This window comes from Microcaecilia unicolor, chromosome 2, assembly GCF_901765095.1.
Source record: "Microcaecilia unicolor chromosome 2, aMicUni1.1, whole genome shotgun sequence".
Classification (NCBI taxonomy): Eukaryota; Metazoa; Chordata; class Amphibia; order Gymnophiona; family Siphonopidae; genus Microcaecilia; species Microcaecilia unicolor.
The window spans coordinates 123,660,776-123,687,023 of record NC_044032.1 but is presented as its reverse complement, the minus strand read 5'-3'; the positions used below and the strand labels follow the sequence as shown (position 1 = coordinate 123,687,023).

The window sequence follows — 26,248 nt, the reverse complement described above, 5'->3', positions numbered from 1 at the left end:
TCCCAAAAGAGTCCAAGGTTCTAGATTCTCTGCCTGAGGGCGCCGAGGCATAGTCCCTAGTATTTTTGGCCCTTTTGAGAGCAGAGTCCACCACCATGGAATTGTGAGGTAGCTGAGACTTCATCAATCCAGGTTCCCCGTGGATCCGATATTGGGATTCAGTTCTTTTTGGGATCACGGAGTTAGACAGAGGGAACAACCAGTTTCGCATAAGGACTTCCTTCAGTACATTATGCAAAGGAGCCGTTGCAGCCTCTCTAGGTGGAGAAGGATAATCCAGGACCTCGAGCATCTGAGCCCTGAGCTCATCCTCAACCTCCATAGGGAAGGGAATAGCCACAGCCATTTCCCGGACAAAGGAGGTAAAGGATAGACTCTCCGGTGGAGCCAGTCTCCTTTCTGGTGGAGGAAAAGGTTCAGAAGGAATCCCAAAGGACTCGTCAAAAGAAAAGCACCTGGGATCCTCCTCTTCCTCCCATGAGCGCTCATCTTCAGCATCGGACAAGACATCTATCAGAGCAGTCTGAAACTGAGCCTGCCTCGACGCCCGCCTGGACTCCGGTGAAACTTACTCCACCGTCGTCGAAGGAGAGCCAACCTGGGTGGAAGCCGACAACGATGCCGCAGGTAGCATCGAGGTTGGGGACTTCACCACAGGCGAAAGGCCAGAGACCGCTGTAGCCAACGGTACGGATGGCGCAAGCACCCCCGACACCGAAGCAGCCTGGCACAGTAACCCTTCCAGAAGTTCTGGAAGCAGGACACTGATGCACTCATCAAGAGCTGCTGTCAGACAAGGCTGAATAGAGGGGGTGCGATCCTCTCGGTGCTGACACTTCTCGGGTGCCAAATCCCTCGACGCCCCGGAGCTCCTGGCACAGTGTATCGAAGGAGAACGGTGACGGTGCTTCTTCGCCTTCGCTCGACGCCCGTCATTGAGACTCCTCGGTACCGATGAGGAAGACGTGGAATCCTCACATCTCCTCGGGGCCAGGTCCGACACAGGTCGGTCCCGGGGGGCCTACATAACAGGAGGCCTCGAGACAGGTGGAGACCCACTTGATGCCTCACTGCTCCCAGCACGAGTTGGTCGTTCCACAGCCATTACCTTCGCTCCCAACGTCGATGCATCCCTCGATGTCAATGTTGACGCCGCCGACCTCAGTACCGATGTCGAAGGACCAGAATGAGCCCCAAAAAGCTTCTCTCGTTGGGCCTCTCGAGACGCTTGTGTCCGTTTCTTCATGCGAAGACACAGACTACAAGCGGCTGGGCTGTGGTCAGGCCCAAGGCACTGGATACACCAAGCGGGGGTATCGGTATCCAAGATAGTCCGGTTGCACCGAGTACAACGTTTGAAGCTGCTGGGTGTCTTCGATGACATGGAAGAAAAAACAGCTTCGGCGAAATCAAAAGACGCGATCCTGCCAGTTAAAAGAAAAAAGGGCATGAAAAGAAGGGAGCAAGCCGGCCGCGTCGAAAAACAAAGGAAACTTAAAAGGGGGCAAAAAAGTAAAGAAAAAAAAAACTACTGGAGTTTTTTTTTTTTAAACTGTAAATTCTAACAAAAAAGAAAGAAAAAAGACAAAAGTCAACGCAGAAAACTCTTTCCCGGGCCAGAGAAGAGCGGGGGAAACTCGACCGCACCTCACCGCGGAGAAAAAATAACCGAGCAGGAACGCTCACGTGACGGCCGGGAAGATGACCACGTATGCGCACTGCTAGCACACCAGAAGACTCTAGAAAAAAAAATTTATATTTTGTTGGCAAAATTGCCAGTTTCCCGGGCCAACGCAGACGTCAACCCACATGCGAGAACACATGCTTGTCCTCGGAGAATCCCTGTTACTCTACAAACGTGATGATTATGCCAGATGGCTGTAGCTATATATTTCAATAGTTATCACAGTTAGCCCTTCATTATGCTATAAACTGTTACTTGTTGTTCTGTACTAAAATGTAAACAAAGCTAACTGATCCTGTTACACTGTATACCACACGGAACCAAACCTGATTTGGATAATGTGGGATATAAGACTAAATAAATGGAAAATAGAAATAATGTAGTTTTTTTCTGCATTTAACTTGAGAGAATAAGTTGTCACCTACAAAAAGACACATTTAAAGCAAGGGGTCAAACTGATAAGCCTCATCAAGCGATCTGATGACTAGAAAGACAATATGAACATCGTCTGAATTTCATATAAAATAATATGCCCAGGCATTTCAGTTTCATACCTAGTAAGCTGAAAAAATATATTGAAAAAGAACTAGTGACTGCAGAGAACCCTGTGGTACTCCACAACCAGGCATCCCGGTGAAATTTCATTATACATTTTTACTGCATAACATTGTTGGTTCTTTAAAAAAGGCAAACGGGGAGATAGACTGCACCAGGTATCAGTTACAACTCTAAAGACAAAGGGGGGGGGGGGGAGAGCTAACCTGCATGGAGTCATTCGTACTACTCTGGCTGCCTTTCTAGACAGACTGGATAGGCCATGCTGGTCTCTGCCATAACTTACTATGGAGCTCATTTTCAAAAGGAAAAACATCAAAAATGCAGCATAAATCTGCATTAGGGCATTTTTTTTCTCATAAAAACGCCAAGTTGTTCATAGAAAAACGTTAAAAAAAAAAATTGGTTTGAAAATAAAGTCCGTCAGAAGTGCATTCAAATCACAAGGAGGTGTGTCAGGGGCATGTTAAGGGCAGGATCTGGGCGTTTCTAACACTTGGACATTTTTCAGCCATAATGGAACAAAGCGAAAATGTCCATGACTAAAACTAAGACGCTTTGAGCTAGACCTGTTCTTATAACGAGTAAGGCACAAAAAGGTGCCCTGACTGACCAGATGACTACTGAAGGGAACCAGGGATGACCTCCACTTACTCCCCTAATGGTCACTAGCCCTCTCCCACCCCAAAAAATGTGATTAAAAAACATTACTTGTCAGCCTCTATGCCACCCTCAGATGTTATACTCAGGTCCATTAAAACAGCACACAGGTCCTTGGAGTAGTCTAGTGGTGAGTGCAGTGTACTGCAGACAGGTGGACCCAGGCTCCTACCTCCTCCTACCTGTTACACTTGTGGAGGAAACTGTGAGCCCTCCAAAACTCACCAGAAACCCACAGTACCCACATATAGGTACCCCCCTTCACCCGTAAGGGCCATGGTAGTGGTTTACAGTTGGGGGTAGTGGGTTTTGGGAGGCTCAGCAGACAAGGTAAGGGAGCAGTGGTGAAAGGCGTACCTGGGAGCATTTTATGACGTCCACTGCAGTGCCCTCTAGGGTGCCCTATTACTTTCCTAGGATGTCAGGGGACCAGTCTACTAAAAATGCTGGCTCCTCCTACATCTTAATGGCTTGATTTTGTCTTTTTAACTTGGACGTTTGTTTGTTTTTAAATGGACCAGAAAACAAAACGTCCAAATCACAAAACCTTGTTTCAAAACAGTATTTTTGGAGGGGGGGGGGGGGGAGATAGATGTTTTTCTTTTTTGAAAATGACCTTTTATCCTATTCAGATTTTCGACGTTTTTTGCAAAATGTCCAAAGTTGGCCTTAATTGAAAATGCCCCTCTATGTCACTATGTAGGAATAATTGTGCAAACATTTGATATGCAGCCCAGCCATTTTCTAAAAGAATATTGTGGTCGTTGAAGACAAGCTGCTCCTTAGTTCCAATAATACATTTTGGTGCCTGTAAATCTAGGCAGCAGAATACAAAAACAAAGTGAGACACTTTGAGGAACTAAGACCCTTCAACTGCTCTCTCTCTCTAACTGATGCAGAAGATAAAAAAATAAATCTTTACCTGCCGAAGACCATCTCTGGAAGGGTTTGTTGTCCTCACAATATCATCAATAGTCCACCAATGATCAGCAAGATACAGGCCAACAGCTTAAAGAAGAGAGATTTTTTTGTAAGCAAGTAGATCAATCTCAGATGAACTAACACTAAAAAGTTAGCATTCCTATTTCACACATGCTATGAAAAAGTGGGGGGGGGGGGGCAAATAGGCAATCTTGGAGGTGGATAAAGTTTGGACCTATGATGAGCCAAGGGCGGGCCAAGAGTTGACAGCAATCGTGTCTCTTGACAGATGAATCGCTGCTGATGCACTCTTTGTGCTTCTGAGGTCCATTAAATACTTTAATGAAAGACTTGACTAGAGCAAATCTAGATAATAGGGAAGATATTATATATGCGTGAGTTGGAATGATGGGCGCAGGGTATGATTTGATGTGACTATTCTATAATGGCTACTACAAACAATATTTTTGTTATAGAATTGGCGCTTAGCACTCAAATTTGAGTTCCCTTTACTGAATTGAGGCCTTTATTTTCAGTAATATAATATATACTGTCACGCTGCAGGTTAAAAACTACTAAAATGGTTCAGTACAAACAATAACAAAACAGCACAGGGAAGATAGATGAAAGGAGTAATTTACCAACACAAACTGGGATATGTTATTAATGGAAAAGGTGGCCACTGTCTGTCACTCAAGAAGCGTACACATCTACAATAAATGTTAAAAAAAAAAACCTGTGAGTGGGTCCTCTGGTGAAAATAAGGCAAGAACTTTGTGTGTCTGGTCCCCACCATACAGTGGCACAACGCCTACAGTTGTCAGACTTACAGGAATCTGAAACAAGAACAAACCATGGTTAAGCATTTATTTGCCAATGTCAGACTGTTTTAAGGTGTTATCACTGGGTTTAATCTCAAAATGAGTCTGTTTTGCAGAAAAGCTATATGGCTTTTACATTTATTTCAAAATTATAACACTACTACTCCCCAAATTACATTTTTTATGAGTGACATGACATTCTGCATTCAAACCAGTGGATGTCAGGGGTGTAGAATGTCATGTACCACCCTGCTTGATGTCTGACTGGTTTAAGCTTCTCCGATTTAGAGCTCTTAAGACAGATGCGAACATCATATTTTTCAACAGCCTGAATGAAGTTGGACAGCATTGCTGTGAGTTCCCTGATCCAGAGTTTGAAATATGGTATCATGTCAGATATCTCAATGCATTACTGAAAAAAAAAATCAAATGATTTCTGAAGTGAAAAAAAAAAAGTTCTCTTATGAGTTTTAGTGTGAACTGAAGACACTTGTTTGCTCCACTGGACTATAAAATAAAATTATAGTGGTAAAGCTGTATGGCTATTTCTGTAGCAGTTATTCCCACTTTTGATGGGTTCATCTTACACCAAAAAAAGTTTTTGTAAAAATAGATTGTGACAAGTGGTATTGATATCCTTCTGAAATTTCCCTAAGCAACTGGATCATTTGATTTGCTTTTTACCTTTTTTTCTGCATTTATACAACAACATATCAGGAGCATCCTAAAACAAATTACTGACAAAGACGCTCAATCCCCTTGCCTTAAAGAGTTCACAATCTCAGTGCATACACAAGTCAAAAGGCAACAAAAAGGACATGCCCAAGGTCACAATGAACACCAACATCCAAAGCAGCACATACACTCCACATCTCCTGAAGTTCAGACACTATTCAAATCACTGGGCCACTAGCTCTCCAAGAATAACATGGTGTGCTCTTCTTTGGTGGCCAGACACCTAAAATCAGGCCATACTAGATTTCCTCATCTCTCTGCCCATCTCCATCTATAATATTAATACCATTTACCAAGATAACTACAGAGCAGGACTTGATAAATCCTAGGCACCAAGTCACCATGGTGCCTAGAAATTGCAACCCAGGGCCTGGGATTTCATGACCCCCAAATGCTTCATTTGTTTGCTGCCGAAAAGAACAGCACATTTCCTACTTACCTGTTGCTATTTAGCTCTCTGAAAGCCTGAGCCACACAGTGAAGGAAATTTGGGCTGGTCTCTCAAGACTTGAAACTGCGAGACCAGCCCAAACTTCCTGACCACACTGCAATATTTAAACTTAAAGCCAAATTACAGTGAGGAAATTGGAAACCCATGGTTTCTTCAGAAACTGCAGTCATCAAAGTGAGGGGAATAGGTGGCAGGCAAGCTCTTAGGCCCGTTATTTACTTGGGAGTATGAAACATGAATAAGATTAGAAATAACTAGATTTGTGGGGTGGGGGCCACAGTGATATACAAAACAAAAGAGAACTGCTTTTGGTTTCATCAGGTGATATTCTATTTCTGACACCATACTTCAGGAATAGTGTCTGCTGACTTCTGGAAGTGATACAGAAAAAAAGTAAATGACAGCAGATAAAGACCTGAATGGCTAATCCAGTCTGCCCAACAGTCATATTCATTATCAATTCAAGATTAAATCAACAATGAATGCGATATATACTTGATCATGTCTTTCTTTGGTGTTTCTGGGACAGAGACCATAGAAGTCCACCCGACTGTCCTTCTGTTCCAACTACTAGAGTTGCCGTCAAAGCCCACTCCAGCCTAACCAAATCAGTCTTGTCATTTGCGGGACACATACCATAAAAGCCTGCCCGGCATTGTCCTCACATTCAAAATTACTAGAGTTTCCGTCAAAGCTCTCTGTAGCCCATCTTACAACCAGATTGCTATGTGCAGGACTCAGACCGTACAAGCCATCCCAACACCGGCCTTAGCTGATACAGTCAGAGTTGTTATCTAAACACCACTTGACATGCAAACACATATGCAACCTTTTTGGGGTTTTTTTTATACCATTCATTTTCTAATCAGAGATCATCTCTGTTCATCCAACACCTTTTTGAATTCCACCACAGTTTTTTTCTTTTGGCTGTAATGGCCTCTTTTACTTCACCTTTTAACCATGCTGGCTAATGTATTCTCTTCTTTCCATCTTTGCAAATACGTGGAATGCATCTGGACTGGGTTTCCAAGATGGTATTGTTGAATAACTTCCACGCCTGATTTAGCATCCTAACTTTTACAGCTGATCCTTTTAGTTACTTTTTAACCATTTCCTCATTTTATAATAGTCACCCTTTCGAAAATAAATGCAGCTACAGTAGATTTCTTTTGCAGGTTCGTCCCAGATAGTAGCTCAAACTTGATCATGTTATAATCACTGTTTCCCAGGGGACTCAACATCGCTGCCACCTCTCACACTATGCCATGCAAGCAACCAAGGACCAGAACCAAAATGGTTCCCCCTCTTGTCAGTTCCTGGACCAGTTGCTTCAAGAAGCAGTCGTTTATTACATCTAGAAATTTTATTTCTCTGGCACTCCCTGATGTAACATTTATCCAGTCAATATCGGGGTAATTGAAATCACCCATTATTATAGCATTGTCCAATTTGCCAGTTTTCCTAATCTCTGTAAACATTTCTTCATCCATCCGTTTGTTCTGTCACGGCAGACAGTAGTACTGCCCTACAAGAATACTCCTTCCCTTCACACATGGAATTTCTATAACGATTCCATGCTGCTATTTGTGTCATGTGGAATGTTTATTTTATTTGACTCAATTCCCTCTTTAACATATAGCACAACCCCCCCCCCCCCCCCCCCCCCACCACACCACCACCACCTCCAATTTGATCCTCTCTATCATTGTGATATAATTTGTACCCTGTTAAAACAGTATTATGTTGATTGTCCTCTTTTCACCAAGTCTGAGATGCCTATTATAGCTACCTCATCATTCAGTGCTATAACTCTCCTTACTTATTTTTAGGCTTCTAGCATTTGTATACAGGCATTTCAAATTGTGCTTTTCCTTTGATATACAAGTTGCTTAGAAGTTGAAGGGGATAATGTGCATCCTTTATTCTGCTCTCTCATTAAGCACACCTGGCTTACTTTTAGCATTGTTGAAGCCTCTCTACTGGGATTCCTTAAGTGTCCAGTTTCAATAGTATCCTTCAAGGATGCTCCACAATGAACCACGTGGTCCTAGGCAACTGTCAGCTTTTCTCCCCATTCTAGTTTAAAAAATGCTCTATTCTCCTTTTTAAACGTTAGCATCAGCAGCCTAGTTCCAACAAAGTTAAGGTGGAGCCCATCCTTTCTGAACCGTCTCCCCCTTTCCCAGAATGTTGCCCAGTTCCTAACAATTCTAAATCTCTCATCCCTGCACCATCGTTTCAACCACACATTGAGACTTCGGAGCTCTGCCTGCCTTTTGGGTCCTGCGCATGTTACTAGAAGCATCTCTGCAAAATGCAACTCTGGAGGATCTGGACTTCAGCTTTCTACCTAAGAGCCTAAATCTGGCTTCCAGAACCTCTCTCCCACATTTTCCTATGTCATTGATAACCAAATGTACCAGGATAGCTGGCTCCTCCCCAGCACTAAGATCCTATCTAGATGATGCGTGAGGTCCGCCATTTTCACACCAGACAGGCAAGTCACCAGGCGATCCTCACGTCCACCAGCCACCCAGCTATCTATATGCCTAATGATCAAATCACCAACTACAACAGCTGTCCTAACCCTTGCCTCCTGGGCAGTACTTCCAGACATATCCTCGGTGCAAAAGGATAGTACATCCCCTGGTGGGCAGGTCCTGGCTACAGGAGTACTTCCTACGTCACCAGGGTGATGCTCTCCTTCTAGGAGACGTCCCTCCTCCAAGGTAGCAACAGGGGCTACCAGACTGAAGTGGGACTCTTCTCTACAACATCCCTGTAGGTCTCCTCTATGTACCTCTCTGTCTCCCTCAGCTCCACCAAGTCTGCTACTCTAGGCTCAAGAGAACGGACACTTTCTCTAAGAGCTAGGAGCTCTTTGCATCGGGCACACACATATGACATCTCACCAACTGGGAGATAATCATACATGTGGACACTCAATGCAAAAGACTGGATACCACCTCTCTTGCTGCTGGACTGCTCACTCCATCTTAGTATTTTTTAGTTTTTCAATAATTTAAAACTTGCTACAGTATTAAGAATATTAGCCTAATATAAAAATGTCTTTTAGTTTATATGTTATAGTGTGTGATTTATTTAGTGTTTTCTTCTTAGAAAGTAATAAAATGTAATTAAAACTCTATAAGAGCACTCCTCGTTTGTTATCCTAATTATGACTATTAATGAAGAGCTGAGCTAAGGGTGGTCGGGTGTTGGGGGGCAGGCGGGATGAAAAACTAAACTAGGTCCTGCTGTGCCTGCTAGAGGCTCTCTGTTAATGCTGTGGCACAAAGTTCAGCTTTTAAAACTAGGTGGAATCTTTAAGTCCCAAAGTACAAAATAAAATAATGTTTACTTACCAGAGAAATGTCCTCTTCTCTCAGAACTTCTCAGAAAGAAAGTGGGACCTTTCCTCTTTATATAGTTTTGAATCTAAGGAGACTGCTTCAAACAGACCCTTTCACAAGCTAACTCACTAATCAGATTGCCCTTAATAACCTCTGCAAATTTTCTACTTCCGCACAGCTTAAGTAACACCTAATTCAGGTCAGTAGCAGTGCTACTTCTCCAGCAACCAAAGAACAGAAAATAACCGTCGTTTAGAACAAGATTTGAGCCTTCCTACTATCCTTTTAAACTTCTTCGTCTGTTAAGTTTCTACCTCTAGAAAAAGTTTCAGTTTAAAACTATTGGAAAAGTGTCTACTTCTAGAAAAAAATTTCAGTTTGAAACTATGGGAAACGGGTTGTACACTATGGAAACTAGTTAAAAATGCTTGCTTTTCTCTCTCATCCCCCCCCCCCCCCCCCCACAAGACTAAACTAGGTCCTGCAGTGCCTGCTAGAGGCTGTCAATGCTGTGGTACAAAGTTCAAGTTTTAAAACTAAGGGGAGAAGAGTACAGAGACTAGTTGATAAGGTTTGATTTTTTAATATTTTTATTCTGCCTATCATTAACCTACAATTCCTCCTTTAAACCCTAATTTTTATTTATTTATTGCATTTGTATCCCACATTTTCCCACCTCTTTGCAGGCTCAATGTGGCTTACAATAGTCATGAATAGTGGATATATATTAGAAAATATACAATTAGTGTTACTGAAGGATCTTGGGAACGTGAAAAAGATAAAGCACGATAGTAGAGAACAAGCAGATGTTTTGAGATAGTTCTGAATAATGTTCACTTACCAGAGAAATGTCCTCTTCTCTCAGAACTTCTCAGAAGTTGCATTCCGTTATAGAGCTTTGGGGATAGGGGAGGGGAATAGGAGTTTTTGGGGACACTATATATTAGTGTTAACTGTTGAACATCCTTCTATTTTGTACTGGATTAATATTGCTTTACAAATGTATTGTTTTGCATTTTTCATCTGCTCAATAAAAAATGTAGTTTCACATAAATGATATGGAAACTGGAATGAGTGAGGTAATTAAATTTGCTGATGACACAAAATTATTCAAAGTTACTAAATCACAAGACAATTGTGAAAAATAAGGGGACTTTACGAGACTGGGCATCCAAGTCTTTATATTTCTATTTCTAATTTGTGATCCCTTGTCTTGTATTTCTGGAAGATCTGTCTGTTTTCCATGTGACCGAGGTGCAATATTCTGTTTGCATGTAGTTTCTGTGTAGAAATCTGTAACAGTCCCACTGTTTTACCAGTAGTAGGTATGCTGGTATTCTAGGGTCCAGTGTAATATTTGTAGTGGTGCCTATTCAAACAAGGTAGGTAGGTGGACACGCTTCTCATTGTTTGAATGAAAGGATTTAGTGCTACTGTTGTACAGCAGGTTTGCTGTGTGTATGTTGAGTTAGGAATTTTTTTTCAGGTTTTGCATTATTTCCACAGTATGTCTGGTAGTGGAGATTTATATGTTTCTATTGCTAAAATTACATGAGACTCTGAATATTTTCTTGCATGGTGACCTCAATGGAAAAACATCCTAGTTCTTACCTGCAGCTGCTGTTGAGGGAGATAAGAGTTTTTGTGGCTACAGAGCGTGTTCACATTTAACTCATAAGAACATAATAGCAGCCATAATGGGGCAGATTGATGGTCCATCTAGCTCAGTATCCTACTTTCAACAGTGGCCAATCCAGGTCACAAATTCATGGCAGAATCCCAATTAGTGGCAAGATTCCATGCTACCAATCCCAGGGACAACAGTGGCTTCCCCCATATCTATCTCAATAGCAGACTACAGACTTTTCCTCCAAGAACTTGTCCAAACCTTTTTTTAAGCCCAGATACGCTAGCCACTGTTACCACATCTTCTAGTTATGAGTTCCAAAGCTTAACTATTCCTCAAGTGAAAAAAATATTTCTTCCTATTCATTTAAAAGTATTACCATGCAACTTCATCAAGTGTCCCCTAATCCTAGTACTTTTAGAAAGAATACGCACTTGATTCACATTTACCCGTTCTACACCGTTCAGGATTTTGTAGACCTCTTATCATATCCCCTTCTCAGATGTCTCTTTTCCAAGATGAAGAGCTCTAACCTTCTAAGCCTTTCCTCATATAAGAGGAGTTCCACCCCCTTCATCATTTTGGCTGTTCTCCTTTGAACATTTTCTAATTCCACTAGATCTGTTTTGAGATATGGCGACCAGAATTGCACACAATACTAAAGGTTAGGTCAAACCATGGAGCGATACAGAGGCATTATAAAATTCTTGGTCTTATTTTCTATCCCTTTCCTAATAATTCCTAGCATTGTTTCCTTTTTTGGCTGCCGCCGCTGCACACTGAATAAAAGATTTCAACATATTGTCCACGATGACACCTAGATCTTTTTCTTGGGTGCTGATTCCTCCTCAGGTGGAACCTAACATCAGGTGACTATTATTTGAATTATCCCCCCCCCCCCACCCCCACAATAGGCATCACTTTGCATTTATCCACATTAAATTTCATCTGCCAGTTGAATGCCCAGTCTTCCAATTTCCTAAGGTCTTCCTGCAATTTTTTAGTTTGCATTTATTTTAACAACACAAAACCTGCTAGTCAGTGTCAGACCAAACCAAAGGTCTGTGAGGATCACATATGCAGTGTCTCATATATGTAAGCATCATCCCAACAGGCATTTCTTGACTGAAAAAAAGGTAGAGAACCCCTGGTTCTGATTGAACATTAGCTACTGATCTCCTTCAGGCTGAAATTAAGATCTTGATACTTGTTCATTGTGCTATACATTGTGGACTTCCACTCAACACACACAGTATTAATAAGAAAATATGTACATAAAAGATTAAAACAATTCAATGAACAGTTAAAATAATTTCCATCACCATAAAAGCATACAATTCAGGGAAGTGTCATCCTATATACTGTAAAACTATTTTCAAAATCTTAAGATCATAAGATAATCTCTCTCCTGTCCTAAGGAAAGACAGTCCACATATTTGGCCCTGTTTTCCAGCACCTTTCAACTTAGGGACACGGAAGCCCCAGCTGACTAGAATGCAGTTGTTAAGGAGAACAACAAATTCTAACAGGAGAGATCAATGTTGGTACCTGATCACAAGGTTTTAAAAACTGTACAGAAGGACTCAAATTGTACTCTGAATTTTACAGAAGTTAAAGAGATCGGACCATATATCTCCAGTTTTGTCTGATCTCCTGAGCCCAGCAATAATGCATTTTTAGGAATCTTTTGTTGAAAGTACATTTTTACGGGAAGCCAGAGAATTTAGATAGAACCCTCCTTACCCCTCATTCAACATGGATACCAACAGGGTTTATAGTACCTGCCTTAGAAGTATTTAAGCAGAGTGCCCCTTAAAGAGATTGAGAACTGTGCACAAGAGCATATCCTTGGGTATAACAACTTATCTAATAAATTGAGAACAGCCCTAAAAAATTTGAAAGAAGATCAATTGTGATAAGAAAGGCTGGTAAAGGGGGTGCTACTGTTGTTGTAAATGCTGAAGATTATAATAATGAGGAATTGAATGATGAATCATCTTACAGGAAGTTAGCTTTAGATCCCAATAAGAGACTGTAGAATCAGATTAAGAAGTTAACTAAGGAAGGGTTAGAGAACGGTTTTCTGTTACAGACCACAGATATTTAAATAAATGGTCATGTGTCAGAAGCACTATCAGTAAAATTGAGTGTTTATCAGCACTCAAGGTCTCTGAGATCTGCACAACAATTATATGGGAACGTATCTTCACATCAAGTTATAAGGTTAAAAGAGTACAGAACAACTATATTTTATATAGCAGGTCCCACTCTGTGAAATAATCTACCATAAAGACTAAAAGAATTTGCAAGGAGTTACACTTTTAAGTGACAGCTGAAAACTCATCTCTTTGTACAAACGTATGGAGTTGAGAAAGGATGAAGATCATACTGTTAACCATTTTAGAATGATTTTAAAAGTTTTTAGTATAGTTTTATGTTTGTAAGTTGTATATTATGTATGTGAAATTGTAAATCGCCATAAACTGTCAAATTGTGCAGTATACAGAAGATCAAATAAATCATCACCTGTTCCGGTATTTTACATTTTACCAAAAATACATAAAAGTTTATATAAGCCACCTGGGAGGCCCATTATGTCATCTAATAATTCACTTCTCTAGCCTTTATCATACTTTTGAAAGTAGTAGTAGTAAAAACAACCTCTTATATTAGAGATTCTGCACAGTTTTATCATAGTAACTTTTGATATGGCCGCCCTCTACACTTCCATACCTTAGGACGATGCATTAGATATTATGAAGGATACCCTTGAAAAGTGGCCAAGGCCCCACCTACATAATTTTTGCTTAAAAATCTCTAGGTTAGTCATGAAAGAGAATTTTTTCATTTATGGTGGTCAATTCTTTTTATAAAAGAGAGGGGTGGCCATGGGCGCTATTTTTGCTTCATCTATGGCGATCTATATATGGCCAGGTTTGAAGATAGTTGGATTTATTATTCACCATTTTTTGATAAGATTAGCAAATAGGTACATTATACAGATCACATTTTTGTCTTGTGGAAAGGTACTGATGATGAGCTAGAAATGTTTACCAAGTGCATTAACACTTGTGATGACAACCTGAGTTTTAACATGAATTCTTCAGTTGAAAAGATCCAGTTTTTAGAACTAAAAATTACTCAAGAAAAAAAAATGCATTTGCAACTAGAGGTTTCAACAAACCAACAGATAGAACACTTTATCCTATAATAGTTGTCATCCAGTCTGCCTCTATCTCAGTTTTTGAGAATAAAAAGAAATTGTTAATCAATGGCAGATTTTAAGAACAAAGTACAACTTTAATAGACAAATGTAAAAAGTGAGAATATCCAACTAGAGTATTAAAATCAACTTATAGGAGCACGGTTTTATAATAAAGAATTTCTCTTCAAGAAAAATGAAAAATCAAAATGGTGACAATGTTCAGACATGTGTTCTAAGGTTTTGTTCCAAAGGGTCTGAAGTTGCAACTAAGGATAGTAATGAAAAATTGGGACACTGTTAAATTACATCCTGCGTTTGAAGATACTGATCTGAGAATAGCATTTGCTGAAGAAAAAAAAATTTTAAAGAACTTCTGTGCCCAGCAGATCCAAGGAAACTGAAAACTTCTAGGATTTCCACTAGAGGGCACTTTAAATGTATGAAGCGCAGCAATTGCAGTGTAACTTTACAAGTCAAACAGTTTAAATATCCTCTTGATGGAAAGATTTATCTTTTGCAATATTTCAGCACCTGTAAAACAGAATATGTGGTGTATGGAAAAATGAAGACATACCTGATAATTTTCTTTCCTTTAGTCGCAGCAGATGAATCCAGGAACTGGTGGGTTGTATCCGTCTACCAGCAGGTGGAACACTAAAAACAGACATTGACCCTCTGTGTACTGGTCCTTCTCCCTTTAGTATAGCACAAATCCCAAAGCAGAGAAAAGAACAGGAACATCACTTAACTCACAATAAAAGAAAACTCACTCAACCAGAGTGAACAATACTCATAACCGAGTAATTAATGGCATTGCCTAATACAGATTCTGCTGAAAATGACCACAGACTACAACAGGGAGGAATCCTGGATTCATCTGCTGCAACTAAAGGAAAGAACATTATCACGTATGTCTTCATTTTTCCTTCCTTAGCTTCAGCAGCAGATGAATCCAGGAACTGTACCCAAGCACTCCCTAAACTGGGTGGGAAGTTGCAGCTCGAGAGAGAACCTCCGCTCCAAAGCACGCATCTTCCCTTGCAACATCCAAACGATAACGTTTAGCAAAAGAAAGGTGCGACACCCACATCGCTGCCCGACAGATGTCAAGAACAGAAAACAGGCAAGTCTCCACCCAAGAAGAAGCCTGAGCCCGCGTGGAATGCGCTTTCAGAGCCTCCGGCAGAGACTTTCCCGACAGAAGGTAAACTGAGACAATCGCCTCTTTAAGCCATCTAACCACAGTGGCCTTAGACTCTGGAAAACCCCATCGCGGCCCGGAAAAAAAGGACGAACAAGTGATCAGAACACCGAAACTCATTTGACATCTGTAAGTACTGCAAAAGATCGTGCCGGACATCCAAAAGGCGCAGCTGCCGAAAGGAATCTGGGCAGTCCTCCTTTCGAAAAGAAAGTAGAAAAAGAGGCAGATTCAAATGAAATGCAGACACCACCTTAGGAAGAAACGAAGGCACCGTACGAACCGTAACCCCGGATTCTGAAAACTGTAAGAAAGGATCCCGACACAACAGGGCCTGAAGTTCCGACACCCTACGTGCCGACGCCAGAGCCACCAAAAACACCGCTTTAAGCATAAAATCTTTTTCTGATGCCTGCCGAAGTGGTTCAAAAGGCGCCTATTGCAAAGAATGTAGAACAAGCTTTAAACTCCAAGTAGGACACGGAAAACGCAATGGAGGCCGAAGCTTTAACACTTCACGCAAAAATCGCACCAGATCCGGGTGAGCCGCAATTGACACACCTGCCACCCGGCATCAAAAACATGCCAGCGCAGCCACATGCACCCGAAGCAAATTGTAGGCCAGCCCTTTTTGCTGACCTTCCTGCAAAAAAAACACCACCTGGGAAACCGAAGCCTGCATAGGCGATCACGCATGTGCATAACACCACGCTTCAAAAACACGCCAAACCCGAGCATAAGCAGTAGTCGTAGAACGTTTGTGAGCCCTCTGCAAAGTAGCTATCACATCATCCAAATAACCCTTCTTCCTCAACTTCGCCCTCTCAAGAGCCAAGCCATAAGACCAAAGCGGCAAGGATCTCCCATAGCCACTGGAACCTGATGCAGAAGGTCCGGAAAAAGAGGAAGACGGAACGGATCCTTGACCAGAAGCCATCTCAAATCTGCATACCACGGACGACATGGCCAGTCCGAAGCCACCACAATCACTAGACCCGAGTGAAGGCGGATCCGCTGAAAACTCGACCAATCAATGGCCAGGGGGGAAACACAGAAAAGCGTGGAAGGTGGCCACGGTTGAAAGAGGGCATCCAGCCCCGCTCCCTTGCTCTTGTCTTCTGCTAAGAATCGCACTACTTTGGCATTGGAACTGGACACCATGAGATCTATCCCTGGAGTGCCCCAATTGCTGCATATCTGCTGAAACGCTGCCATAGCCAACTCCCATTCTGCGGGATCAAGAGCGTGATAACTGATAAGTCGCGTACATTATCCAGACCGGCAATGTGGGCCGCAGATAACAGAACAAGATGAATCTCTGCCCAAGCCAGAATGACAGCGGCCTCGGCAGACAATGACCTGCTCTGTTTTCCGCCCTGACCATTGATGTAAGCCACCGCTGTCGTATTGTCCGACAGAACCCGCACCGCTCGGCCCTCCAGAGTCTCGTGAAACGCTAGAAAGGCTATACAAACAGCCCTGGGCTCCAGACGATTGATGAACCAAGTGGACTCCTCCACCAACCAGAGGCCCTGCGCACAATGGTGTAGACAATGAGTCCCCCCAGCCCGAAAGACTGGCATCCGTTGTCACTAGTACCCATTGAGGGGAAGCGAGGGGTATCCCCCGCCTGAAATGGACTTCGGAAAGCCACCAAGCCATGCTGGCCCTGGCCGTCGGAGTCCAAAGCAATCAGCACTGATACTCCAGAGACGTCGGAGACTATCGACTGAGTAAGGCTTGCTGCAAAGGTCTCATGTGAGCTCTCATCCACGGAATCACGTCCAAAGTGGCTGCCATGAGCCCCAGCACCTGTACGTAATCCCACGCTCGAGGACGAGGAAGTCCCAACAACTGCCGAATCTGCGACTGTAACTTGAGATGCATGCCATCGGGAAGAAAAATGCACCCCAGGTCCGTGTTGAAAGAAACCCCCAAATAAATCAGACTGAGAGGGAGTTAGATGGCTCTTCGAGAAATTGATGACCCAACCTAGGGACTGGAGCATTTCTATGACCCGAGACGTGGCTGACCAACTCTCCACCTCAGAGTCCGCTTGGAATTGGAAATGTTGCCCCAAGATTGCAAACCGCAAAAATCTCTAATGAGGTGGCCAAACTGGGACATGAAGATACGCCTCATTGAGATCTAACGAGGTGAGAAACTCCCCGGGCTTCACTGCCGCTATCACCAACCGCAGCGTCTCCATGCGGAAGTCTCGAACCCTCAGAGACTCGTTCACCTTCCGTAAGTCAAGAACCGGCTGAAAAGACCCCCTTTCCAGGGCACCACGAAATAAATGGAATAGCAACCTTCCCAAAGCTCGGACTGAGGCACGGGAACCACTGCTCCTAACTCCAACAGAGAGAGCAACGTTTCTGCCACCGCTTCCCGCTTTCCGACAATAGCACAGCGGGACTCCAAAAAGGCGTCCTTGACGGGTGCCATCAACTCCAACTTGTTTCTGTGCTCTATCAGATCGAGGACCCAAAAGGTCTGTCGTAATCTTGGCCCACTCCTCCAGGAACAGGGTCAAACGGCCCCCAATGCAAGGAATGGAAGAGTGGACCGGCACCCCGTCATTGGGGAGCTCGGTTAGCACCTCCCTGCCGCTGAGCAGAACTAGTAGCCTTTTTGTCCGAACGAAAGGAACGCTGCTGAAATCTGGAACGCTGAAAAGGAACAGAAGCCTGACCAGGGCGATAACGCCACACCTCCCGAAACCTCGGTCTCGCCGAAGATACTCTAGGCCCGGATTTGGGTCTGTCCTCCAGCAGACGCGGAGACTTGGAATCTCCCAAATCTTTAACAATCTTTTCCAAATCCTCACCGAACAGCAATTTACCCCTAAAGGGCAACTTCGTGAGCCGCTGCTTCAAAGCCATAGCAGCCGCCGAGCTGAGACCGCTAGAGACATCTGCTTAGCCGAGGCCCAAACCAAACTGTAGAGTGCATCAGCCAAATACGCAAGCCTTGACTCCATATGAGGGGCAACCTCCACCAACGGAGCCGAGACCTCCAACTCCTACTGCACGGCCTGCTGAAGCCAAGACAGACAGGCTCGAGCTGCATACGAACTACAAATAGAGGCCTGCAGAGTCAAAGCAGACACCTCGAATGCGCACTTTAAGGAGGCCTCCAAACAGTGATCCTGCATATCCTTGAGGGCAATGCCCCCTTCCACTGGAAGAGTGGTCTTCTTGGTGACCGCCGTCACCAGGGAATCTACCTTCGGAAAGGAGAAAAGACTCAGGTGAGACTCTCCCACCGGATAAAGTTGAGCCATAGTGCGAGCTACCTTCAGGCTCCGACCACTGGTCCAAAATGAGCTCCTGAATAGCTTCATGGACTGGAAAGGCTCGGGCCAGCTTCCAAATGCTAGCCATCTTAACATTCACGGCCGCCGCAGCCACTGCTTCAGAATCTTCAATATTCAGCACCTGCAAGGACTCTGAAATGAGAGAAGGAAGTTCGTCTCTATGAAAAATTCTGAGAGAAGGAAGTTCGTCTCTATGAAAAACTCGCACTGCCTTGGTGTCATCCTGATCCTCCTGGACAAGCTCTCCCTCTTCAAGATCCCCGAGCCCCAAGTTCTGTGCCCCTCAGGAGGACCCTCCGGCCCCCTCAAACAGGGAAGGCTGCGGCCCAAGAAAAGCAACACAGCCAAGAAAGGAGACAGACACAGAAGCCACAGCACTAGAAGCCGATTGGGAGCAGGGGAATCAAGGGTAAGGCAGGGGCCTGAACACAGGTATGCCTCTAAAGTGGGTACCACCAGCCACACAGCCCAGCTCAACTGGCAACCCAGGAGCCCCCCAAAGCAGAGAATCCAGGAGCTGGCAAGCTCCGTCCACCACCTGCTGGAGATAGAGATATACTAAAGGAAGAAGGACCAGTACACAGAGGGTCAATGCCTGTTTTTAGTGTTCTCTGCTGGTAGACGGATACAAACCACCAGTTCATGGATTCATCTGCTTCTGAAGCTAAGGAAGTAATTTTATGGCAATACAATAACCAATTGTTTAGTCTCTAAATAATTGTATAAATTCTAATACATTTATAGAGACTCATCTTCAATATACAGTATAACATTTCTTTATTCATGCTCTATTAAAAATCTTAAATATTTTTGTAATTCCTCACACATGCTTAATTACAAAGTCTCTCAAGTGATATAAATCACTTGAAAATATTTTCAGCTTTAACTGTTCAATATCCCAACATTAGACTGTTCAATGTTCATATACACCAGCACCAGTTGGCCCAAGCACTATCACTAACCAAACCCTCTCCAAAAAACATTACACGATATGATACCCGCAAGCGAGCCTTCTCCTGAGTAGCCCCCACACTCTGGAATGCACTGACTAAAAGGCTCCATTTAACACAAGACTATCTCTACAGGAAGCAGGTGAAAGCTTGGCTCTTCAACCAGGCCTTTAATAGAAGAAGTAAGTAACTTGTTAGTCTCACTCACACTCACAAGGAGTGACTTGGGCTGCACATACTGTAGCAGGACATATTTATCCACTCCTACCCTAGCTGAGATAATATTTAACCATCTCTCTGACCTCATGTGCAACTTTCTTTAAATCAGTCACCTTACTTTCTCTCTTACCTATCTATATGTTAAGTCTTTGCTTTACCCTTCACTATTTTTTTTTTGTTACATTTGTACCCTGCGCTTTCCCACTCATGGCAGGCTCAATGCGGCTTACATGGGGCAATGGAGGGTTAAGTGACCTGCCCAGAGTCACAAGGAGCTGCCTGTGCCTGAAGTGGGAATCAAACTCAGTTCCTCAGGACCAAAGTCCACCACCCTAACCACCAGGCCACTCCTCCACTCCACTATCAATTAAAATGCTCTATTATGTATTGTGTTGACACTGTAAGTAGTATACCATGCCATACTTTGTATTGCTCCTGTTTGTTCTATTCTTACTGTACACCGCCTTGAGTGAATTCCTTCAAAAAGGCGGTACATAAATCCTAAAAAAATAAATAACCTAGCACAAAAACTGCACCCACTGTATCAACCCCTCCTCATATAGAAACTTCCACAAACAGATAAGTTTTTAAAAGCCATTTAAATTGCAGTGCTTCACCACACAGATGCAATGGTCCCACCAATGTATTCCACATCAGTGTCCCAGCTATTGAGAAAGTAGCAGCTCGAGTCACAGTATCGTGTATTTACAACTGTATCAAAAGACAGACACACTGCTGTCTCTGACCTTATATTCCTGCTGGGATGATACATTTAAAAAAAAAAAAACTGTCCTTCAAGTACTTTGGAGCAGACAAATATATAGCTAGATGAACAAAACAAAGAACCTTGAACTGTATGTACTCTATACTGGAGAGGCAGCTAATGCAGCTGTTTAAGAATTGGTGTAATATGTATTACCCTAGACACACCGGCAATCAACCTGGTAGCAGCGTTTTATACTAACTGCAAAGCTCTCATCCTGGTCTTAACCATACCAAGATAAAGGGCATTGCAGTAATCTAATCGAGATAGAACCATACTCTGAATCACTCAGCAAAAGTCATATCAAAGGCAACATTGGTTTTAGCCTATATAGTAATCGAAACTGTGCAAAACATGTCTGAATAACATTTACAACCCAATTCTTCATAGTTAGTACTGAATCTAAGAAAACACCTAATTTCATAACTTTCTGAATTAGTAATTTATCACATTGTAAATTCAAAAATTCAGGCCAAAATTTCAGCATAGTTTTTTCCTACTATCGTTATCTCAGATTTTCCTATATTCAACAGACCATGTTTACACATCCATACATTGATCAAGACTGTAAATGAGCTTCAGACCAGCTCCCCAGGAGGTAACAGAGAAACAGAACTGTATATCATCTGCATAATGATGATATCCAATTCCCCCAATCCCTGAAAAACTTTATCTAGAGAGGACATGTACACATTAAATAAAGCCGAAAGGGCTGACCCTCAAGGTACCCCTCTATCCAACAAAATCTCCCGGGGAAACTTGTCTCTCACTCAGCATACTCAATCACCAATACACACAAACTCGAGCCACAATTCCTCCTTAACACTCTCCCTACAATCATAATCTCCATTTTTGCAATATTTAAAGCAAGTTTGTTGGCACATATCCACTCACCAACTCCTCCCATCCCATACACAAGGAATCAGATAGCCCATTTCCCCATGATGTTATTGGAAAAAAAGCATAAAACATCATATAAAGGATAACACACCCCTAACCTCACTAACACCCTCCCCCAAAATGCCATATAAATATTAGAGCAGACCCATGTGGGACTCCTTCTACACAGCCACCACCTATGATATCATACTACCACTTTGCACCTACATAGATCTACCCACAAATATGAAAACCAGTTGTACACATTGTCACACACCCCGACACAACACAGCTTATTCAACAACAAACCTATATCCACAAAGTCAAAAGTGGATGCTGTTCATTTATCACCCCAACCCTCCCCCCCCCCCCCCCCATGGTAAAAGGAAATATTTTTCCAGTAATTAACCAATATGCCTGATCTGTTTCATTTGAAGGTAATGAGAAACCATTGGAGCAGTAACAGTTTGAGTACATAAATGATTGTGATGTACAGCAAAAGTTTTCAATTAGTATATTTCACACAGTCTTTATCATGGGTCAAATTTATAACATAAACCATAGGAGAGGAATCGCAAACGGTACCTGAATGTAAATTATACTGTTTATAATAGTATTCCAATTCTACGATCTTTCCTTTTAATTATGCTTGCCTTTCAATTAACTGGCTTATCACCATCTTGTTCAGTGTTCTCTATCACTTCACCTTCATTGTTTTCCAAATCAACTGATAACTAAAACTTTTACTCCTTCTGCATCCTTAGCCAGATCCTATTGAGGTCTGACTAGCTGGATAGTGAATGGATGTATTGCTGATTGCCATTTCATTTCATGAAGTTCTACATCATGTATTACAATTTTTCTACCACTTGGCAACCATTGATCACAGCAGTTTACAGTATAAAATAGAAAGGAACTTCATAATAGATAGGAAAGACCACCATAAAAAAAACATCCTCAATACAGAAATATTTCTCTATTCCTTCAAGACATCAGGAAGACCAAATGCTTGGGTAAAGGAGTATGTCTTCAGTTTTTTTAAGCATTTAAACAAAGATATTATTTTGCGGATATCAGCAGGAAGCTGGTTCTGGAGAGCAAGCTAACCAGAAACATACACTTTCACAAGTGGACACCCAGTGTGCTTGAGTGAAGGAAGGAAGAACCACAGTGTGCTGAGAAAACGACCTTAAAGTTCTACTTGGGATATAAGGAATATTCAAAGACGCTAGATATGGAAGCGTATTTGTGAGAAATGCTTTACGTCAGCACTAGGACCTTCAATTTAATGCAGTAGGGCATGGACAACCATATGGTCAAATTCCCTAATAAGCGATTAAAAAGTAGGTAAATCAGCATAAATGCTGTTCCATAATCTAAACAAGATCAGTACAGCATAAAGCAGAGTATGTAGACTATTTATATCTAATACATGTTTAACAGCCTGTAGCTGAGATGAATCACTGTTGATCATCAGCTGTTTGCTGATTTCTGAGTTTGGGCATTTGTTTTTACAAATTTTGTACGTTCATTTTTGAAAACCATTGGTGTTAGGATCTAATTTAAAATAGTATTTCTTGATTTTATGATTTTCTTTGTCCATTTCTTCCAATCATTTTACAGCTGGCCGCCCTAGTTGCCTAGCACATGCTGCTGAGAACTGTAGACCACTTGTTGACGTGCCAAGGAGCCACTGAATCAAACACAGCCCTCAATGCCCCAGGCGATGACTAATCGAGGATGAATTTCTTCTGCCTCATATTCGCCATTGAGAATGAGTTGTGTCTGGACTACTAACCAAGACCTGTTTGGCTTAGGAACACCCTCTTGGTAGCTATATTACCACCAACATAGTTCTTGGCCTCACTGAGGTATACAAGCTCCCTCACTGCATCAAAGTGGTGGTCTATAAAGGGTTATGATGATGACTATTATTGTATATCACTACCAAGCATACACAGCACTTTACAGACACTTATGATATAGTCCCTGCTGCTTGAAACTTTCAATCTAATAAAACAAATAGACATGGAAATAACGTACAAGTTTATTAACTAGCAACCAGACATTGTAAGGGTATCAGAGCAGCAGTGGGGGGGGGGGGGGGGTTGTGTGTGTGTGTTTACTGATTACGTGTTTTTCCAATTAGAATTTGTTTCAGGTTTTATATTTCTGTAATTAGAATGTTAAGCTGTTGCCTAGTTTCCTTACTTATGCCATGAACTGATTTGTTTAATCTGGCCTGCACAGTCACAATTTCATTTCCTAAAAAGTCTCAGAATTTGTTTCAGGAAAGAGCTCTATCTATATAGGGATAAAGTTTCTGATCTACAAATCTACACTGTAGAAGCTCCAAGGCCTCTATATCCTTGTCAGACCAGACCACTGGTCTCCTCCCAGCAGGTAACAAGAGTGAAAGTGATTTGTCTTTCCTATATATGCTTTTCAACATTTAATTTGCTTATGACATGTGACCTACGTGCTATCTTACAGCCATCTGATTTTCATTCTATAATACAGTTGTTGGTGCTACTTTGTTTGAAATGGTGTTCACTCTAAGCAAGGAGAGAATACCAGTGGACAGGGACTGGATTTGGTCTGGTTCTTTTTAATATTTTTGTAAGTGATATTGTAGAAGGGCTGTCTGGTCGTTTGCCTTTCTATGGATAATACCAAAATCTGCCATAGGGCACATACCCCCGATGGTGTGGATAGCATGAGGAGGGATCTAATGAATGGTCCAGAATTTGGCAGCTAAGATTTACTGTTAAAAAATGCAGGGTCATGTGTTTGAGCTGCGAAACCAGAGGGAAAAGTATAATATAATGGTTGAAGTACTTCTGTGAATGAAAGAATGGGACTTCCTCTCCAAGATACTTGAACGCGCCGTTCACAGCCGCTGCCTTGATTTTCGCTCCTCTCATGCCATCCTCAATCCGCTTCAATCTGGTTTTCACCCTCTACACTCGACAAAAACGGCACTCACTAAAGTCTGTAATTAACTGTTCCTTGCCAAATCCAAAGGTCACTACTCCATCCTCATCCTCCTCGACGTATCCGCCGCTTTTGACACTGTCAATCATAATTTACTTCTTGCTACACTATCCTCATTTGGGTTCCAGGGCTCTGTCCTCTCCTGGTTCTCCTCTTATCTCTCCCACCGTACCTTCAGAGTACATTCTCATGGATCTTCCTCCACCCCCATCCCGCTCTCTGTTGAAGTTCCTCAGGGATTTGTCCTTGGACCCCTTCTTTTTTCAATCTACACCTCTTCCCTGGGCTCGCTGATCTCATCTCATGGTTTCCAATATCATCTTTATGCCGACGACACCCAGCTTTATCTCGCCACACCAGACATCACTGCGGAAACCCAGGCCAAAGTATAGGCCTGCTTATCCGACATTGCTGCCTGGATGTCCAACCGCCACCTGAAACTGAACATGGCCAAGACCGAGCTCATTGTCTTTCCACCCAAACCCACTTCTCCTCTCCCTATTTCAGTCGAAAACACCCTCATCCTCCCCGTCTCATCTGCCCGCAACCTCGGAGTCATCTTCGACTCCTCCCTCTCCTTCTCTGCCCATATCCAGCAAACAGCCAAGACCTGTCGCTTCTTTCTCTATAACATCAGCAAAATTCGCCCTTTCCTCTCTGAGCACACCACCCGAACTCTCATCCACTCTCTCATTACCTCTCGCCTTGACTACTGCAACCTACTCCTCACTGGCCTCCCACTTAACCATCTATCCCCCCTTCAATCCGTTCAGAACTCTGCTGCGCGTCTTATCTTCCGCCTAGACCGATATGCTCATATCACCCCTCTTCCTCAAGTCACTTCACTGGTTTCCGATCTGGTACCGCATACAGTTCAAGTTTCTCCTACTAACCTACAAATGCACTCAATCTGCAGCCCCTCCCTACCTCTCTACCCTCATCTCCCCTTACGCTCCTACCCGTAACCTCCGCTCATAGGACAAATCCCTCCTCTCAGTACCCTTCTCCACCACCACCAACTCCAGACTACGCCCTTTCTGCCTAGCCTCACCCTATGCTTGGAATAAACTCACTGAGCCCATACGCCAAGCCCCCTCCCTACTCCTCTTCAAATCCTTCCTCAAAGCCCACCTCTTCAATGTCGCTTTCGGCACCTAACCATTGTACCTCTATCCAGGAAATCTAGACTGCCTCAATCTTGATTGACTGCACTTTTTGTCCTTTAGATTGTAAGCTCCTTTGAGCAGGGACTGTCCTTCTTTGTTAATTGTACAGCGCTGCGCAACCCTGGTAGCGCTTTAGAAATGTTAAATAGTAGTAGTAGTAGACTTGGAGTGATCTTATCTGATGATTTTCAAGGTGGCCGAAAAGGTAGAAAAGCCGACAGCAAAAGCCAGAAGAATGCTTGGGTGCACAAGGAGAGGAATGTCCAGCAGGTAAAAGGAGGCAAAAGTGCCTCTGTATAAGTCTCAGTCTCTAGTGAGGCCCCATTGAGAGTACAATACTATGTACAATTATGGAGACATCTTCAAAAAAATATATAAAATAGGATGAAGTTGGTCTAAAGGGCAGCTGCTAAAATAATCAGCATTCTTTGCCATAAAGTGAATGGGGAGTGACTTAAAGATCTCAATATGTATACTTTGGAAGAAAGGCATGAGGGGAGATATAATAGAGACATTTAAATACATAAATAGGAGGAGAGTCTCTTCCAACTAAAATGAATCTCTGGAATGAGGGGGAATAGAATGAAGGTGAAAGGAGACAGACTCAGGAGTAATCTAAGGAAATACTTCTTTACGGAAAGGGTGGTGGATACATGGGAGGACCTTCCAGTGGACATGGTAGAGATGACAGCTATATCTGAATTCAAGAAAGCATGGGACAAAGACATAGGATCTCAAAGGAATA

General features: G+C 42.7%; 1 protein-coding gene across 1 annotated transcript in view; it reads right to left on the bottom strand.

The window, feature by feature from the left end:
* The window catches only part of FAM169A (family with sequence similarity 169 member A), a 288,635-nt gene that overhangs the window by 240,888 nt on the left and 21,499 nt on the right, over positions 1 to 26,248 (bottom strand). Inside the window, exons 3-4 of the mRNA XM_030193277.1 lie at positions 4,557 to 4,656; positions 3,822 to 3,907 (exon numbers count right to left, since the gene is read on the bottom strand). Of these exons, the coding sequence (XP_030049137.1) occupies positions 3,822 to 3,907; positions 4,557 to 4,656 (186 nt within the window). The remainder of the gene's footprint in view (positions 1 to 3,821; positions 3,908 to 4,556; positions 4,657 to 26,248) is intronic.